This window comes from Balaenoptera borealis (assembly GCF_965194805.1).
Source record: "Balaenoptera borealis genome assembly, chromosome: 5".
In the NCBI taxonomy this organism is placed as follows: Eukaryota; Metazoa; Chordata; class Mammalia; order Artiodactyla; family Balaenopteridae; genus Balaenoptera; species Balaenoptera borealis.
In genome coordinates, this window is record NC_138862.1 from 75149119 (window position 1) to 75169929 (window position 20811).

A 20811-nucleotide genomic window follows, 5' to 3' on the forward strand; every position below is an offset into this window, starting at 1 on the left:
TATCACTGAGCTCATTTTTCATTTTACCATGATTATTATGATACTACAACCTTACAGCTGTACTCTGGGTCCTCTCCTGCATGGTACCTCCACTCCTCCTTGACTTAAAAAAGACTTACTAAGCTCCAGCTACTTTCTCAATATTTCTAGCAAGTTTTAAGTCATGAAACAGAGCAGAAGAAACTGATAAAAGCTTCTGTGTGCTTGTTCCCTAACCAGAGGCAAAGATTACTGTTCCTATTTTAGAAAGATGGAAATCAACTAGAGGGAATTTGAGTAAGGGCACAAAATGTTTTTATCCCAGGCAGGATTACAACTGTTGGAGTTAATCTCTGCTTTCTCTCATAGTGTTCTAGATGCTCAATTATCTAGATTATTCCTTTCAGCTTGGCTCTCTATTTATGAGAAAATTTAGTCTTCAACTCGTACATTAATCTAAAGTACTTTAATGGCTTCAGATATGGCAATGTTGTATCATAGAGAAGAACAACTAGAAAGCATTTTAACTTTGTAAACCTGACCAGTAGGTCAGGTTCCAAAGACCACTCAATGTAAACTGGACATGATAATATCTACTCCTCACACAACTGTTGTGACGGTCAACATGGTGATACATGAGACAATACTTTGTAAAGTATAAGGTGCAGTGGTGATTAAAAATAAGTGCTCTGGGGCCAGATTGCCTGGGTTCAAGTCCTGATCTGTAACAGTTGTGGCTCTGTGAACTTGGGCAAGTTTCTCAACATATAAGGCCCAGTTTCTTCATCTTTACAATGGAGATAAGTAATAACTTCTGGATAATAAGATAATTATGGGAATTAAATGAGTAAATTCAGGTAAAGTTGCTTAGTGCAGTATCTGGCACATGGTAATTGCTGCATAAATATAATAAGACTAAGAATATTGGGTGGGACGATTTATGTCATGGAGATGATTATGATAACAAACAAGTCAATGAATAGCTAAGTGTAAAACCTAAATATCTCCCTTGTCTTCCTGTTTTTATGCTGCCAACAGGTTTTAAATCCATTTTACATATTTCAGCTCTTCAGTGTCTGTCTGTGGTTTAGCGAAGACTATAAGGAGTATGCTTTTGCTATCATAATCATGTCGATCATTTCCATCGCTTTGACCGTATATGATCTCAGAGAGGTGAGTTTTTCCACCAATCGTATGGTCTGAGAAAGAAAGAGTTGTGACTTTGTTGAAATTTTGTTTGAAAAGAGTATAATCGGAAAATAATCATTGCACACTCCATAACAAATGAGACCACGTTTGTAAATATCTAGCACAATAGCTGATGCTCAACAAATTCTAGTTCTTTCCTTTCCTTCCCATCCCAATCCCTAACCTTTCAAGTTATTTTTTTCCCTCTCTTTAGCTTACTAAGTCTGATTATTGAGAAGAAAATGCAAATATTTATGAATTGTGAATAAGTGAAAAAATATGTGTAGAGACTACTGATGGGTCTTGAAGATGGTGGAAAAGGGGTGGAGGTGGAGGAGTCTTTAATATTTAATAAGGAGTGTTTAATATCTTTGTCCTTTCTGTTTGGTTGGTAATCATTTGTCAAAACCCCAGTCCAACTCTTGGCTTTCTTTATGCCTACACAAGGGGATCTAGGTGCTGCTGGGAAAAAAATCACACAGTACAGGTTGGTTGATTGCGCTATAAATCCATGAATACCGACCTCATCTGCCCAAGCTTTCTATATGTCTCTGGTCAATGTGCTCTCCCATTCTCCAGAATTAAGTTTTCAAACCAAATCTTCCTTCAAGTTTCTGAGATGCCTAACTGCCCACATTCCACTTTTCCTCTAATTCAGCTGATAATCTATCTCATTGCTTTTTTTTTTCCCCACAAAGATAGAAATCATAAGATAGGAATTTGCTCAGTTCCACACCCTCCTACTGCCAGATGACTTTTGTCTCCACCTCCCTCCTGACCTGATCTCTCATTACAGAGGAGGAGGTGCCCTCTGCTTGTGCTTTTGATAGCATCCTTTCCACCTTCTCAGCATGCTTATGGGGTCAGTGAATGACTCTTTTTCTCATTCCCTCTCCCTAAGAGCCTTCCCATCAGCATTTAAACATGCTCAAGCTTCTCCCAACTTAAAAACAAAACAAAACAAAAAAACAAAAAAAAAAAAACAGAAACAAATGAAAAAATCCCTTCTTTTGACCATGCTTCAAACTTCAGCTACTACTCTACCTCTTTTCTCCCTTTGATGGCAGAACTTCTCAAGCTCATTATGCACCTCTCTTCATTTACTCATCTCCCTCTCATTTCTCATCTATATGGAGCTGGCTTCCTCTCTTAGGACTCCATTCAAACAGCTCTTGCTAAGGTCACCACTATAATCCCAAGGCTCATAGATAGTTTTAAAATCAAAAAACAGTACTTTTTAAAACTAGCTAGTCTTTTTTCTTAATAGAAGGAGTAATATATGGACATAATAAAAAAAGTTCACAAGAACAAAATAGTGTAAATGAGAAGTAAATACTCCTCCCACCTTAGTTCTTTCAGTGTCTGGGTCTCCTTTTAAGAGGCATCCACTGGGACCAGATGTTCTATATACTTTTAGCACTGTTAAACACATATGCATTAATTTGTTTTACACAAATGGAAGTATACTAGTATATACACTGTTATGCACTTGCATTTTTCACCTAATGTATCTTAAATATCTTTCTGTATCTGCACAAATATATTTTCTCTAAATGTACCATAATTTTAAAACCAGTCTTATATTGATGGATATTTAGGCTGTTTCTAGTCTTTTGCTATTAAAACAATGCTGCATTGAGGATATTTGCATATATATCTTTTCATACATCCACATATATGTATTTGCAAATATGTATAAATCACAAGTATATATAATTTATATTACATGTAAATGTGTGTAAAACATATCTGTATTGATAAGGAGATATATATTTTCTATATTTGAAATTGCTTAATCATAAGCCAAATCTATTTTTTTACTAGACATTGTCAAATGCCCCTTAAACAAGTAATGCCAATATACACTTCTCCCAAGAGTAGATGAGTGTTTATTTTCCTTATTTTTGCCAATATAAATGAAAATAGAATTTCATAACTATAATAGCATGTTTTCCATTGTGAGTTGAGCACTTGCTCATGTTTTAAGCTATTTGTATTTCTTTTACTGTGAACCATATTCATGTCCCTCATTAATTTTTATTGAGTGGTTGGTCTTTTGCTTGCTGATTTCATGATTCCCCTCCCACAGTGTATACTTTCTTCCACAGCGTAGACTTCACTAAACCTCTCAGTTGCATTTGACACTGTTAACTGCTCCCGAGCTTTCCCTTTGGCTTCAGTGACAACACACTCTCCACCTCTCTAGCTGCTCTTCCATTCTCTTTTTATAGTTCATCCTCCTCTACCTGGTTTTTTAAAAAACGGGTGTCTCATATCAAAACAATATGAAAATGTTCACCACATAAAGGCTCCCTCTTCCTCCACCCCTCCACTTATGCAACCACTTTTTAGTTTCTTGGGCATTCTTCTAAAAATTTTTTTGGAATATACATATATTTTGTTTTCCTTTCTTATGTAAGAGGGAGCATAATTACACTATTTCCTACCTAGCTTTACTATTATTATTAATAATACTGCCTTGATGGTCTTTTCATGCGAGTACATTGAGTCTTCATTATTCTTGTGCTGCATATACTAATGACTTCTAAAGGCATATGCTAATGACTTTCAAATTTATATATGTATTTCAAGTCCAAATATCTCTATGTGAGTTGAGACACATAGATTCAACAACCTATTTGATTCAATGTCACTTCTTCAGGGAAGATTTCTATTGGTTCATTAGCTATATATGCTCCAAAAACACCTTATTGTTTTCATTTTATTGTTGATTGCAGTGATATATTTATGTGTGTGATTATTTGATTAAATGTATTTACCCAGTAGGTTGTAAATTCCTGATGCTAAGAATCATATCTGTTTTGTTGACCGTTCTACCCCAACCTCTCAGCATAAAGGTTGTTCAATAAATGTTGAGTGAATGTATAAATGAATAAAAGAATAAGTTAATAGCAGAAACCTCTTTTGCCTTATATGATTCTATTAATCATTCTTAGGACATATTAATCAGGTTTGTAAATGATTTGAAGCTAGGAGATTAAGGGAGAGTCTTAAATGACAAAATCATAATAAAAAAATGAAAACACTAAATGATTAAGAATTTGTAATCCCCAGGACCATGTAAAAGGTCTTTCACACAATAATTTCTTCATAAATGTGAAATCAAATATAATTGTATTATTATTTTTGTCTCCTCCTATTTATTCACTCTCAATGTCCCATATATTTCACATATTAAAACAGCAAATACTATGAGGGAATAACAGGAACAATCAAACTCCTTATGAAGTTAGATTAGGAACTCTGATGTGGGGTAACCCAAACCTGAAATAGTGCTTGGTTCTTGACACTATTTAGGTATAAACATAAATCTTGAATGATCAAAGTTCTTTTGAGTGGACAGAGCATGCTGGGAACTTCCTTTCTATTAAACAGCACGTACTTCTTATCACTGGCTGAAGAGCACCACAAGTTGGATGCTTTTTCAGTTGAGTAGGAGCCTACTCAGTCTTGTTCTTAAACAGTACATTCAGTTGGCTCCATCTTTAAAGAAGGCTAACACTTTACTGAATAATATCTGGGACCTATCCTCAAATAGAAAAGGCTTTTTAAAATTTTCTGTTCTTCTTTTTCAGCAATCTGTAAAGCTCCACCATTTAGTTGAATCACATAATAGCATTACAGTCTCTGTATGTGAGAAAAAAGGTAAGTCACTTCATTTTAGATCTGTGTGTTGTCCATATGAAATGAGAAAAGGATTTAAATTTGTATTTCTGATTGTTCCTACTACTCTCATCTTCATATGTATCTTTTCCTGTGCATTTACTTAAAGGGGTGGGGAAGTGGAGATTTTTTTCACCTTTTAAAAAAACATTGAGGTAAAACTGACATATGATAGGCTGAACATAATTAAAGTGTACAATTTGATAGGTTTTGACATGTGTACCTACTTATGAAATTATCACCACAATAAAGATGACTGTCCATCACCCCTAAAAGTTGCCTTGTGCCTGTTTGTAATCTTCCCTTTCAATTTCTCACAATTTCATCCTCAGGCAACCACTTTGCATGTTTAGAATGTTTTATAAATAGTATTGTATAGTATGCATTTTTTGTCTTTTATAGTATATTTTGGGTTAATTTTTTGGGGATCGAAGTTCATAATAATTTTGAAGTTCATCCATTTTGTTAAGAACATCAATAGTTTATTTCTTTTTATTTATGAGTGAATTCCATTGTCCAGATAGACTAGTTTGTTCATTCATTCATTCGTTGATGGAAATTTGGGTTATTTCCAGTTAGGGGCTATTACAGATAATGCCACTTGAACACTTGGGTTCAAGTCTTTCTATGGACACACACTTTCATTTCTTATGGGAAAACACCTAACTGTGGAATGGCTGGATCCTATGATAAGTAAATATTTAACTTTTAAAGAAACTGCCAAACTGTTTCCCAAAGTGGTTGTGCTATTTTACATTCCCACCAGCAGTGTGTAAGAGTTCCAGTTGCTCCACATTCTTGCCACTGCTTGGTATGGTCAGTCTTTTTAATTTTAGCCATTTTAATAGCTGAGGGATAGTATCTCATTGTTGTTTTAGTTTACATTTTCCTGATGACTAATGGCATTGAGCATCTTTTCAAGTGCTTCTTTGCTACTTGTATATCTTCTTTGGTGAAGTATCTGTTTAAATCTTTTCCTTATTAGACTGTTCGCTTATTATTAAATTTTGAGTGTTCTTTCTGCATTCTGGATACAAGTCCTTTTTCCAATATGATTTGCAAATATTTTATCCCAGTCTGTAACTTATAATATCTTTTCATTCCCTTCATAGTGTCTTTAAAAGGGCCGATGTTTTTACTTTTGTTAAAGTCTAGTTTATCAGTTTTTTCTTTTGTGGATCATGTTTTTTGTCATATCTAAGACATCTTTGCCTAATCCAAGGACATCAAGATTTTCTACGTTGTCTTCTAGAGGTGTTATAGTTTTAAGTTTTACGTTTTTGTCTCTGTTGTACTTTGAAGTTTTTTTTCTTTTTCTTTTTTTTTGGATTGAAGTTCATTTTTTGCAAGCAGATATCCAAATGTCCCAATACCATATGTTGAAAAGACTGTCCTTTCTCCACCAAATTGTCTTTGCACCTTTGCCAGAAATCAGTTTCCTGTACATGGGTGGATCTATTTCTGGACTCCTTATCCTATTCATCCTATTCTACTGTTCTATTTGCCTGTCTTTATATCAATGCCACATAATGTGGCTTTATAATAAGTCTTGAACTAGAATAATGTTAGTCCTCCAGCTTTGTTCTCTTTCAGAATTGTTTTGGCAATATTGGTCTCTTTGCATTTCCATATGACTTTTAGAATCAGCCTGTCAATTTCTACCAAAAGAACATGCTGAGATTTTGATTGGGATTGTGTTGAATCTATAGATCAATTTGTGAAAAACTGACATGTTAACAAATTTGGGTCTTGTGACTTGCAGACATGGTGTATCTGCATTTATTTGTCTTTGATTTCTCTCAGCAGTGCTTTGTAGTTTTCATTGTACAGTTTTTCACTCTTTCTCAGATTTATTTTTAAATATTTCATATTTTGATGCTATTTAAATGATATATTAAATGTAAATGTCCCATTGTTCATTTGCTAGTAGTTCCCTCATATGCATGTGCTGATTTCTAGTCTGCTGAATACTAAAAGGGGACCTCTGTGGGCTTTTGGGGCTCTCCCTCTGGGCAATTACTTTCTCTCCAGTACTCTGTTCTGTGAACTCAAGATGCCTTAATCTCCATAGACTTTTATCTCTGTTCCAAACTAAGAGTCTTCTGGACTTTGTCTGGGTTCCGCCTCCTTCATAGTGGCCTGGAAACCCTGTAAAGGCAGGAAGATGCAGGGCATCTTCATTTGTTTCCCATTTCTTTTGTTGCTTATATTTAGTGTCTAAAACCATTGTTTCATATATTTTGTATGACTTTTGGTTGTTTCATGTGGGAAGATAAATTTGCTCCTTTTTGCTATATCTTTGCTAGAAGTGAATTTTTACCTTTTAAAAATGTCCTGAAATGTAAAGTTACATAAAAATGTAACTTTTTATGATGAAATATTTTACATATATACAATAGTGGAGAGAATACGATAATGAAACCCTATGTACCTATCACCCAGACTCAATTATTATCAAGTCACTGAATGCGTTTTCATCAGTTCTACCTCCTCCCTCACCCTGGATTATTTTTAAACTATTTCAGATATCATATAATTTCATTTGAAAACATTTCAGTATAGGTCTAAAATATAAAGACTCCTTTTTAATTCCTTTATCACAGCTTTAAAAAAACATAAGAGTGAGGGCAGTGAAGTGGGAGGAACAAGAGAGTTTTCTGAAATGGTGTTTAAAAAAACCCAAAAACATAATTAAAAAAATCATCAGTTCTACAGGCAGTATCCAAATTTCCACCAATTGAATCACAAGTGTGTGTATATATACTTATGATATATATGATATACAATATATAATATATATTTATGATATATAATATATATTTTCAAATCAGGATCCAAATAAAGTCCATATACTGCAATTGGTTAAGTTTCAAGTTTATTTTAATTCACACTTTCCCTCCTCCACATCCTATTTTTTTCCTTGAAAATTTTTTGTTGAAGAAAGTAAGTGGCTCATCCTGTGGTTTCCACGGTTTTGAGTGTATTGATTGCATACTCATGGAATAATTTAACATGATTTTCTACTCCTTGTACTTCCTATAAATTGGTGGTTAGATCTGAGGCTTGAGTTTTTGGCAAGAGTACTTCATAGTTGGTATTGTGTATTTCTAATAAGAGGTACATAATATTTGTCTTTTTCTTGTGATATTAACAGACATAAATCCTCATGACCCAGATTTATTATTTCATTGAGTTTAAAATATATTCCATCTTCATACATTAAGTGGAATATTTCCATAAAGAGAGACACGCTTCTTCAACCATTTCATTACCCTGAGATTCAGTTTGTTTCAGGATAAATATCTGACTATTTCTCCTTATTTACCAGCTTTCAAAATAATTAGTTGATCTTTTAGCATTTTCCAAAGGCTTTAAAAAAATTTTAGCGTCATTATAGATGTATAATTTTAACATGGTTGGTATATTTTCATCCGCTGCAGTTTTTATTCTTGTTGTTCAAGATGCCCATCTTTGGCCGTTCAGAACCTTTTCATGTTGACTCTTGAATTCATTTGACATGGCCCCAGTAATCTTTGAAAATTGTATTGCTTTCTGGTATGATAAGCTATTCCAAGTTCATCTTGGACAATTCCTGCTCCAAACCTGGACACATCCATTTTTCCAAAGACCTCTTACATATGGTACTTAGAGACCTCAGTCAGAGTGTTAGGAATACTCATTTCTGTGGTGTTAGTCATTGTTTCCAGGCCTTTTCAGAAGACATACCTAGAAAATAATATTCTAAAGTTAAACAGAAATGATGAGCTCATACTGACATTTCCAGCTTAAGTTTAGAACAAGGGTTTTTAACTTAACTTTGTTGATTGTCCTTCTAGCTCTCCTTTTTCCATACCAAAAGTCCTGATTCTCAATTACAGCAACAAATTACACCTTTGCTTTATCCCATTACACATAGTAATCTCAGAGTAACAAACCAACACACCCAGCAACAATATGATTCCTAAAAACAATTTAAGATTTTTTTTAGAGTTCTTTTTTTCTCCTGTTTGTGATACACCATGAAGAAGGTACAAATTATACTTGAAAATATATGTTTTAAAGTCGCTCAAAATAATTCTTCTCTGTATGGTTATGCCAACAGCTCTATAGGTTCACCTCATTTATTCTGTTTTAGACTTCTAGTGTTAGCTTTTCAAATTTATTTTTGTGTTAGTGTAGTTACTATATAAAATATCTGTATGATTTGAAAGTTAAATCCATAAAACAAAAGACATTCAGGGGAGTCAATTTCCTAACCTTCCTTTCTGTACCTGTGTACTCATACTCTCAATAGTAATCATTTTTAAAAATTTTTACATACAAAAATGCAAATTATAGATAATATTCATAGTGACAGTATATATACAGAATAGGATATATACATATACTGCTGCTTTTTAGATTGCAGGGATGTATCCTACACACTTAACTTAGATTTCCTGGTGTGTATGCTACATACTTAATGATGTTTCCCAGGGACCCTTTCAGAGCAGTATATATAGATATTCATTCATATTTCAGCTGCGTAATACTCTCTTGTATGGAGGAACCATTGTTTATTCAGTAAGTTCTCTAGTGAAGGATTCTTTCCCAGCCTTTTACTATAACAAATAGTGCTGTAATAAAAAGCCTTGTGCATTTATCTTTCCATATTTTTCCAGTCTATCTTTGACATAGATTTTGAGAAGTAAAATTGCTGAGTTAAATAATAAATGCATATGTATTTTTGATGGAGAAATATTGCCAAATTTCTTTCCATAGACAAGGTACCAGTTTTCACTCCTACCAGAAATGTGTGAAAGTACCTGTTTCCTCATAATCTTCCCAACAGAATATACTGACAAACTTTTAGATTTTTCTAATCAGATAGGTGAGCAATGCTATTTCATGTATGGTTCTCTCTTTTTTTTTCATTCTTTCTTTTCTTTTTCCATATGAAATAATTTATAATATACAGAAAAGCCACAAGAGTAGATCAAATAACTTTTTTCTTGAACCATTTGAAAATAAGTGGCTCCATGACTCCCTCATGCTTTAGTGTATATTTCTCAAAGACAAGAGCATTCTTCTATGTAACAACAATTCAAACATTAATATCAGACAGTTAATATTGATATTAGTACCAAAGAATGCTCAGTCCCATTCCAATTTTGTAATTGTCTTAATAATGTTCTTTATAAGAAAGGATCCAAGATCACCGAATACTGTTGTTTGCCATATCTCTTTAATCTTTCCTTGACTTTCACGACCTTGACTCTTCCCACTTTGGTTATTTTGTAGAATGTCCCTCAACTTGAATTTGCCTGATATTCCCTTACAGTTAAATTCAGCTTATGCAATTTTGGCTGGAATATTACAAAAGTGATGCCATGTTCTCTTAGGTGGTACATAATTTAAACTTGTCCTATTACTGGTGATGTTAACTTGGACTACTTAATTAAATGGTGTCTGCCAGGTTTCTCTATTGTACAGTTACTTTTTTCTCTTTCTAATTAATAGTTATTTTGTTGACGTGTACTTTGAGACTTTATAAATAAACAACACTCATCAAATTTTCACCCACTAGTTTTAGTATCCATTGATGTTTCTTGGCTAGATTAATTATTGCTTTGATAATGGTCAAATGGTGATTTTCTAATTTTCTTTCCTTCTATGATAATTAATTGTTAATTTACTGTAAGAAAAAGCTATCCTTTCTCCTCACTTATTTATTCATTTACTTATGTCATTATGGACTAATGAACTCCTGTTTTATTTGATGGGTTATTGTTCATTATAATTATTCATTACTTTGATGCTCAAATTGTTATAGATTTAGTCAGCGAGAGCTCTGTAAGTTGGCTCTGATATCTTTTTGATCTGACCCCATTGCTCTTTGAGCACTTCCCTACTTAGTGGCATAGCAGGACGTTCTACCTTATATTATTTGTACTTTTTTTGGCCCAGCGTTGTAATCAGCCATTTCTTTAAAGAACTCTAGTTCTTTTTTGAAGGGAAATGAAATTTAGACACCAAAATTTGGGCACTAGGTGTGCACATCAGTAGTGCGTTTTCACTGCTCTCAGCCCTCTCAGAGAACAGAATTGGAGCATGTACATATAAAAAAAGACAAGCAAATACATTTGCATGTATTCTTATATACATACACATTCACGTCTATATTATTTCTCTATTGAAAACCATCAGTTTACACTCTTGTCTCCAATTCTAGTCCAATACTACAGAGTTCATTCTGGTTTTCTTTCTGTTTCTATTTGTAACTTCCTTTCTTCAGTGAGAAACCTGGCTCTCATTAGCCTCATTATATCTAGTTATTGTATCAATCCTGCCATTCTCACCCTGCTTGGACTCCAATATCTCACACCAGGCCACTGCCACCATGGGGGTCCTTGTCTCCCTCCTTGGGCTCTGACACTCTGCACCAGGCCATGTAAGCACCCATTCATCCATTTTAGGCTCCACCGTGTGGTGGGTGCTGCCACCCCCATCCCCACTTCACCCAGCCCCCTGCATGGATGTCTATCTTGCTTAACCCCCTATAGCTTTGGGCTTTGGGAATGAATAAGGAAGATAAGAAGTAAAGGAAGACTGGAAAGAAGGACAGAAGGCAGAAAGGAAGGACAGATTTTTCAATTTTCTTATTATGAGTAAGAATGAATATCTTTTCAAATGTTTAACACCTGCCACTTGTAGTGTGTGTGCGTGAGTGTGTGTGTGAACTATATGTTAACATCTCCAGCAATTTTGCTATACAGTCATTTGCTATAATCTCTTTTCTCTCAAACTCTTTGTTTATTAGGAATATTAATCTTTTGTCTGTAATGTAAGTTTTAAACATGTTCTGTGAATTTGTCGTTAGTTTTTTCTCTGCTTATTTATTTTTTTTGCCACACAAAGGTTTTTATTTTATGTAATATAATGTATTACCTTTTTTTCTTATAGTTTGCAGATTTCAAATCAATGTTGAGGAATGGCTTCCTTTTTATATATGCCCTGGTTGCTTTTTCACTGATTTCCAATTTAGGTAGATGTTGGACTGTGTTTTTGTGGGAAAAAAACCTGACTCAACTCTGTCTCCTCACACTTTCAGCTGGAGTCCAGGAGCTGGAATCACGCTTCCTGGTACCTGGAGATCTATTAATTTTGACGGGGAACAAAGTGCAAATGCCGTGTGATGCCATTCTGCTTGATGGAAGTTGTGTGGTAGATGAAGGCATGCTGACAGGTATGGTTCTGTCTCCTAGCTTACAGCCTCTGCTGCTTCTCCCAGGTTTTTCCTGAATGATAATGGCAAAGCATGGGGTCGCTATGGGACCTTCCTATCCCCACAGATCTTATTAACAGTCCTGCAACTGGATGGATCTGAGAGTTCAAATTAAAGCTGCTTTCTATGTACTAGGTTAGATAACAGTCCTAACTTTTTGAGTGTTTAGCATTTATTTCTTGAACAAAGGGTTATTACAACCCTGTCATTTTAAAGATTTAAAGATTTTAGAGGTCATTAGATATTTCAGAATCATCTGTGACTTTTATGTTTAGTATTTTGCTATAAAATACATCTTCAGAAAAACACGGAGGGTTTGAAAACCATAGATGACATCCTGAAACACCTCCCCCCCAACTCTGCCCCACCCTGGTCAAGGCCAGGCTCTTCCTAGCTTGGTTTGAAAATGTTGAAAAGTGGTTGAGGCAGGATTTGCCAAATCTGCTAATTTCAGAATACACACTGGTTATTTTGGACTAACCGTGTTTCATTTTTAAATCGCATGCTGGAGCTGGGAGGGACGTCATATCATGGATATGGAAGCTGAGGTTCAGAGAGAAGTGACTTCTCAAGGTCACGGTGCTTTGAGTTCTTACTCACATATGCATTTATAAGAAGATGCTGTGCCAACCTTTCTGTAAGCTAAAGAATCATAAAGCCTTGTTCAGAGATGGAATTGGAGGCTATAAATACATATTGATGTACAGTACAGTGGTTCCCATTAAAGTCCAAATCAAGTCTATTCCTCCTGGCAGACCAGGAAGGCATTAAATGCAGACAAGAGCACACAACTCCCTCCTATGTGAACTTACAAAACAAAACAACAAAAAAAAACATGTGTGACAGGTCAGGTTTCTTTTTCTAGGGAATTCATAGACTGATAAAAATCCTTTCGTGCTGGGACTTTTACAATGCCAAGTACAATTTTCCTAATGAATGTGGCCCTAGTATACTGGAACATATCCCTGATCTTATACTGTCCTTTCTACAAATGGAGGTGGAGGGCTTCAATAAGCTTTATTCTCTAAGCTTTATTCTTTATTTGGTTACTCTCACAACTCATTCACCATCTTGTATTGCCACTTAACCCACTGAAATCTGCCCCTCCCAGTGTGCTGGCAAAGGTCACAGATGTCCCAATTGGCAAATCCAATGGATTCTTTAAATTTCACATCTTATTGGCCTATCTGCTGCATTTAACCATCCTGACCGTCTCTTCCTTCTGAAAACACTCTTCTAACTTTCCAAGACAGTGCTGACTCTCCAAGTTCTTCTACCACTGACAATACCATTCAGCTTCCTACACTGCTCCTCTTCCTCCATCTCTTTGATTTTTGATGTTGTTCAGGGGTCCTGGACCCTTCCTTTTCTCACCTTTCATTCGAACCCTAAGTAATCTTGTCTTTTCCTGTGGCTTTAATTATTGTTCATAAGGTGATGACCTGTGACTAAATATCTCTGGTCAAGGCCTCTTCCCTGAGCTCCAGACCCAAATAAATATCTAACTGCTTACAAAGCATCTCGACATGGTCATTCCACAAGGCATCGCCAAATCAGGGACCAAAAGGCAATTCCTCCTTCCTCCTATAATCCCTGTGTTGATGATTAATGCCACCCTCTGTTCTTTCTTCCAAGTCAGAAACCAGGAAGACATTTAGAATTCCTCTGTCCCTGTGATCTGCCAATATAAAAATCTCCCCAAGTTTTGTAGCTGCTCAATTTCTTCTTTCTCAAAACCAGTGCCTCTTTTCTACTCCTACTGCCAGTTGCCATAGTTCAGACCTTGTCTTCTTTAAGCAGGACTCTTGTGAATTTTCCCCCAACTGGATATCCAGCCTCCAACCTCATCAGACTTCAATTCATTCCTTGTACTGCAGACAGAGTACACTCTCTTTGTATGTAAATGTCATAGTACTCTCCTGAATCAAACAGCTAAATATCTCCCTATTTCCCTCCTGCCACCAATGCCTATAGAAAAACATTTAAACACTTAAGTATGTGCATGCAGGGCCTTCCATTCTTTGGATCCTACATAGCTCTCATGGCCTCTCATTCCCCAGACCCCACAACTTGCTATTCCCTAAATGGTTCTTTCTAGTCTATTTCAGCATCTCTGTTTCATTTTACAATACTCATAGTATTTATAATATGACATTATACTTATTTGTTTCCATGGCCGTCTCCCCCCTCTGGACTACAAACCTCTTAAACACAAGAACTATGTTTCTCCTTGTATCCCCTATACCAAGGGTTGTTCCTGCCACATGGCAGCCTCCAAAAAATGCCTGCTGTGTGATGAGTTAGTATTTGCATGTTTAAGTGAGTGAAGGCCTCCCACCTCACAAAATGAGATGCTTGTTTTCTGTAGGAGAAAGTATTCCGGTCACTAAAACTCCATTACCTAAGATGGATAGCTCTGTGCCCTGGAAAACACAGAGTGAAGCGGATTACAAACGGCATGTCCTCTTCTGTGGAACAGAGGTTATCCAGGCCAGGGGGGCTTGCTCTGGCACCGTGAAAGCAGTAGTACTGCAGACGGGTTAGTCAACATCTCCTTCTTTTTATTATTTTGATGAAATATTTTTGCTCAATTTGTCTAGTGCCTTAAATGAATTAGGTAAGGAGCAGTCTTTAGATGACAGACCCCATAAATGTAAATATAGATATTTAAAATGTGAATTGAGCTATAGCCTTTTAGTAAAAATAATAACATTGATGACAACAATTATTATTCATATGCTTTGTAATTGATAAACTATTTCCACATATCAGATTAGCAGAACAAAGATGCCTGTCCTCATTTTGTACATGAATAGGCTGGGGCCTGCACAATTCAAGTGAAGTTTAAAAAAAATCACACAGCCAGTCACTGACAGAGCTGGACCTAGAACTTAGGTATTCTCACCCAAAGAACTAATCTCAACTTCTTTCCAGGCAGGACTAGAAATTGAAAACTTGATGATGAAAAGTGTTAGAAATTGAATCCATCTGTATTTACGGGGCCATTTAATTTAAATTCAAGTGTTCTGTGCGTGTGTGTGTGTGTGTGTGTGTGCACGTCCGTGCACACGTACAAATCCTTTCCTTAAAATGACGCTGTATTTGGAAAAGCTGTGCTCTGCCCCCATATGGTGCTTTCCTATCTCTGGGATGCATTGAAATTAAAAGTATAAGGAAGGAAAGCCAGAGAGGAATAGGCTCTGAAAGAGCTCAGGTATATCCATTCTAGCACTTAGGTATTTGGCCAATTATCCTTTAATTGCATTTGGGCTTAAGCACTGTTTAAGTATCTCTAGAGAAAGCAAAGGCTGTGTTGAGGATTAGAAGAGCACTAACAGTAGTATTTGTCATCCTGAGAGTTTGAGGTGTGTGTTTGCTGCTTCAGGATTCAACACTGCAAAGGGGGACCTCGTGAGATCTATTCTCTACCCCAAGCCGATGAATTTTAAGCTCTACAGGGATGCCATCATGTTCCTCCTGTGCCTTGTAGGAACAGCCACCATCGGGATGATCTATACTTTGTGCGTCTATGTGCTCAGTGGGGTAAACAGCTTTTGTTGTTTTACTACATGCACACATACACTCATCTATATTTCATACTCTCCATGTTGACCTTAATATAAGGCGCAGTTTTCAAACCTGGGAAAGCAAAGCCAGACACTGAAACCTGCTTATATACTCCCAGATGCCCAATATAAGCAATTGATCACCAAGTTCCGTAATAGCCATCAGATCTAGTGGGATAAAACACTTTGTTTATTGAGATAGCAACATGCCTCCGCTCTTGGACTTTTCCTTACACTAGTTTTTCATCTTCAATCTGAGGATGTTTATTCCAATAGTGTAGTATTTTATAGCTGTTAAACGAGGAATTTAAAATAAAACCCAATGTTGGTGAGATCATGGCAAACTGCTACATTGTTCTCCGCTGGTAGCGGTATGAATTGTTACAAGCTTTTTCATTGCACTTTGGCAAAATGTATTGAGAGCCATAAACACGTTCATACCCTTTAAACCACGTTTGGCCCACTCACATCATTTCTAGGAATTTGACCTAAAGAAGTAAGCAAAAAGGAGGAAAAAAGTCATATGCATAAAAGTGTTCACGGTTGATTTATCTGTAATAGCTAAAGAGGGACTTTATCTTCCCAGGAACCTCCGGAGGAGGTGGTGAAGAAAGCCCTTGATGTCATCACAATTGCGGTTCCTCCCGCTCTACCTGCTGCCCTGACCACAGGCATTATCTATGCCCAGCGGAGGCTGAAGAAGAGAGGCATCTTTTGTATTAGCCCCCAGAGGATTAATGTATGTGGACAATTAAACCTTGTCTGCTTTGACAAGGTATGTGTGTTTCATTCTCATCCTCAGTGACATTTTTATCATCATCGTCGTCATGCACAGGCACTTCACACTCTTGTGAGGCAGGAAACATTAGATGTGGGTACTGGGTACCTGACTTCATTTTGTCTCTGGTTGGATGTGTGATCTAGGACAGATACATCTCTTGAGCTCTCAGATTCTAGGGTTTAGAGAAGGAAGAGTAGGGACTGAATAGGTGAATATTTTAGGGTTCTTCCACCTCCAATATTCTATGAAACACAATGAATTAAAATAACATTCTGTCCCTCCGTCAATACCCTCATGCAAAGAACAAAATTTAAGACTTTTATTACAGTTACTACTGTATCCCTAATGCTAGGACCATTACCTGACACACAATCAGTGCTCAGTAAATATTCACTGAATTAATGAATGAATAAAAAAGGAAGAGTTTATTTAGCTGTGTCTTACTATGAGACTTGGTTAAAATAAATCCCCAGTCAATCCCTTACTATATTTTCCCATCTGCAGTATATTGCTTAAAATAATCCTTGATCCCATGCCAGTTACCCGCAATCAGCCTCTTATTCTACCTTCTCCTGGATATATTCTTTTTGTCTATATACTCGTGTGCTGGCGTGAAGGTGAGAGCTGTAAGAGGGTAAGATGGAAATGAAGGGCTGTTTTGTGCCTGGGTCTTAATTTATAAAGGTGACTAAGTGACCGCAGGCAGAGGTCGATGCCATTGAAAGAAAAGTTTAATGCTACTCTCAGTTCCCCTAGACAGAAGAGCCATGTCTCACCAGGCAAGGCCCCAGGAGGAATGCCAGATTTTGATCAGGAAGCAAAGCAGGAGTGAGGGGAGTGCTTGGGTTATGGCCTTTATAGGAGCTTCTGCAGGAAGGGCAAGACAGAGCAGTGTACACAGCTGAGAATTGGCTAGTGTGAATGATTTTGGTGGGCTTTGGGCTATAGGAGTGGTCTTTAGTTGTCTAGTAGCTGGCGCTGGGGTGATTAAGTCAGAGAGACTGTTTCCTGGGGAATCTGGTCAGATAGAGAAGGTATGACTCCTGACTGGTTAGTTTGCATATCAAAGGCATGCTGTTGGCTGAGACCCTGGTTATCTCTAAGAATTGGCTAGCCCCAAGGAGGCAGTCTGTCCGTCAGAAAGGTTTCTTAAGTTGAACTTTTGGTGGTGGGCACACTGTATGGTATACAGAAGTAGAACTATAATGCTGTACACACAAAACTTATATAATTTTATTTATAACATATAATGTAAACCACTGCTTTCACAATTAAAACTAGATTTAAAAGAGAGAGAGATTTCGTAACATGTCAAATATCATAATATACAGAAAATTCGAAAAGATATACAACCCGAGGACATTGTAGGCAGGCAAAAGTGGGCAAGGAGTCAGGAGAGCAATAGAGTGTGATTTTGATCAGAGCAGAACATTAGTAACGGGAGAGGGTGTTGTAGACTTCAAATGTATGGCTAAGAAAGGTTTACATACTCTTTAGGCAGTGGGGAGTCATTGAAGGTGTTTTCTCTTCTTTTTTATTGTTGCCTTCCATTTTCTTAATTTATTTTTTATTGTGACATAGGATGCATAACATAAAATTTACCGTTTTAACCATTTTTATGTGGCTTTAAGTGCATTCACATTTCTGTGCAGCCATCACCACTATCCATCTCCAGAACTTCTTCCCTCTTCCCAAACGGAAACTCAGTACCCATTAAACAGTACAGTGAAGGTTTTTGATAGCAGAGAATTAATGGGATCAGAGCTGTATTTTATAATTACTTGAATATCAGAGAGATCTACCAAGAACAGAAGGTTAATATGGCTCTTGCCACCATCTCAATGTTATTTCGTGATCAAACTAGCATCATAAGAAAAGACGTTCTGGTTCTAGGATCGTGTTATCCTTGGACTTGGAAAAGGAAACAGGGAGTAGGAAAGATAATTGTGATATGAATTTGAATAAAAAATTAAGTAATGATTATGAGCAATTATCATTATTCTCAGCTCTTACTCTATGCCAGACATTAAGTTAAGCACTTTGTAGTATCTCATTTAATTTTTAAAACAACCCTATATGATTATGACCATGTTACTGATAAGGGCTCTGATGTTTAGGGGGATTAAATAATTGGCCCAGGTCACACAGCTGGTGTTTTAGCCCAGTCCAAGCTCTTCATCACTATACCGCACTGAGAGAAATACCAACAAACCCCTTTTTACCAAATAGATGTCAAATAGCAAACTATATTTCTTTAGAACAGTGAAAAATTCTACTTCCATTACTTGTTTCTGATGACATACTTTTAACTTTTGCTATAAATGCTGGGACTCACCCATTTTTAAAAAATTGTATTGAAGTATAGTTGATTTACAATGTTGTGTTTAGTTTCTGCTGCACAGCAAAGTGACTCAGCTATACATATATATATATTCTTTTTCGTATTCTTTTCCATTATGGTTTATCACAGGGTACTGAATATATTTCCCTGTGCTATACAGTAGGACCCTGTTCTTTATCCATCCTATATATAATAGTTTGCATCTGTTAATCCCAAACTCCCAATCCATCCCTCCCCCACTGCCCCCCTCCTTGGCAACCATGAGTCTGTTCTCTATATCTGTGGAGACTCACCCATTTCATAGCTCTTAAAAGCAGGCTTACCAAGGACTCTCCCATCCATTCAGTCTTCTGTTAAATTCTCGAAACAAGCCTCTGAAATATGTAAGGCAGGTACCATTTTCTTCCCTTTATTGCTCAGAACACTAAAGTTCAAAGAGATTAAGTGCCAGCTTGTCACACAACTGCTATGAGTTCATCAAATCTTCCACCCAGGACTCCAGATACCCACCTTATTGTGTCCTTCCTTGAAGAGCTGATCTTGATCATGTGTTGTGACATATATTTTCCTGTTAAAACATAGCTTATCAGTGTCACTGTGGGGCCGCTGCATCTTCAGAGTCAACCGAGCGCTTGTTTCTGTTTAGACAGGTACCTTAACAAGGGATGGCTTGGATCTCTGGGGAGTCGTGCCCTGTGATAGGAGTGGGTGAGTACTTGGGACCAAATGCATTGTCATTTCTCTTTTCCCAGAACTCTGTGTTTTTTTTCCTGAATACTAATAATGGAAAGATTTTGGCACTGGCTTTGGTGAGCAGCAGTTGCCAGAGTATCTTCATTTAATTTCTCTTCTTGACTACTTCCAAAGCTCACTAAAACATGCATGTTTCCTCCACCCCAGTCCCAGCCCCGGGACACTCACAGAACCCAGGAGATGAAGGGCAAGTTTTTTGTTTTTTGTTTTTTAATAAAATGTATGTCTGTATTATTTTTAAATTTTTATTTATTTATTTATTTATTTATTTATTTATTTATGGCTGTGTCAGGTCTTCGTTTCTGTGCGAGGGCTTTCTCTAGTTGTAGCAAGCGGGGGCCACTCTTCATCGCGGTGCGCGGGCCCCTCACTATCGCGGCCTCTCTTGTTGCGGAGCACAGGCTCCAGTCGCTCAGGCTCAGTAGTTGTGGCTCACGGGCCTCGTTGCTCCGTGGCATGTGGGATCCTCCCAGACCAGCGCTCGAACCCGTGTCCCCTGCATTGGCAGGCAGATTCTCAACCACTGCGCCACCAGGGAAGCCCAAAGGGCAAGTTTTGACACTGCATTTAAATCTTTGCTAAAATGTGATTTGCTGTCAGCATATTAGTTCGGGGCCAGTGTGTGTCATTTGGACAGTACCAAGACACTGTCCTTCAAGGAGGTAACATTCCTTGTACAAACTGAAGCCTTTCCATGTGCTAGGAGGAACACTGCCCTGACTTGTAGACACTGAATTTCAGGACGAGGAACATCTGTGGAGCCACAGCTAGTGTACTTCATTTTCCTTGGTATTCTAGTTCTGGCAACACTATTTTCTGGCTGCCAGAAACTCTTTTCTGGCCAGAAAGGACTCCGTTTTGGCAGTTTACAACTTAACATGGTAAAGATTTGCATGTCCCTCTGCTGGGGCTCTCTTGTTTGAGTTTGCTTCTCTGCCTGCTTTTTCTCCCCACTGCAACTTCCAGCTTGATCAGAACACGAACATATGACAAATTCAGGTTTTGAGGGTTTTTAAAAAAAATTGAGGTATAGGTGATTTCAGGGTTTTTTTAATTAATTTTTTTTGTCTTTTTTTTTTGCTTTTGAATTTCATTTTATTTATTTTTTTTATACAGCAGGTCCTTATTAGTCATCCATTTTATACACATCAGTATATACATGTCAATCCCAATCACCCAATTCATCACACCACCACCACCCCTCCCTCCACTTTCCCCCCTTGGTGTCCATACATTTGTTCTCTGCATCTGTGTC

The 20811-nt window shown here is 36.9% G+C and overlaps 1 protein-coding gene across 10 annotated transcripts in view; it reads left to right on the plus strand.

Moving 5' to 3' along the window:
* Positions 1–20811, plus strand: part of ATP13A4 (ATPase 13A4) — a 139033-nt gene that overhangs the window by 69658 nt on the left and 48564 nt on the right. For 9 of the 10 annotated variants that reach the window (XM_082393121.1, XM_082393125.1, XM_082393124.1 and 6 more), the window contains exons 7-13: positions 1018–1152; positions 4764–4833; positions 11942–12076; positions 14484–14654; positions 15501–15658; positions 16268–16456; positions 19450–19511. In XM_082393121.1, coding sequence (XP_082249247.1) covers positions 1018–1152; positions 4764–4833; positions 11942–12076; positions 14484–14654; positions 15501–15658; positions 16268–16456; positions 19450–19511 — 920 coding nt within the window. The remainder of the gene's footprint in view (positions 1–1017; positions 1153–4763; positions 4834–11941; positions 12077–14483; positions 14655–15500; positions 15659–16267; positions 16457–19449; positions 19512–20811) is intronic. The other variant, XM_082393123.1, reaches the window with a different exon arrangement.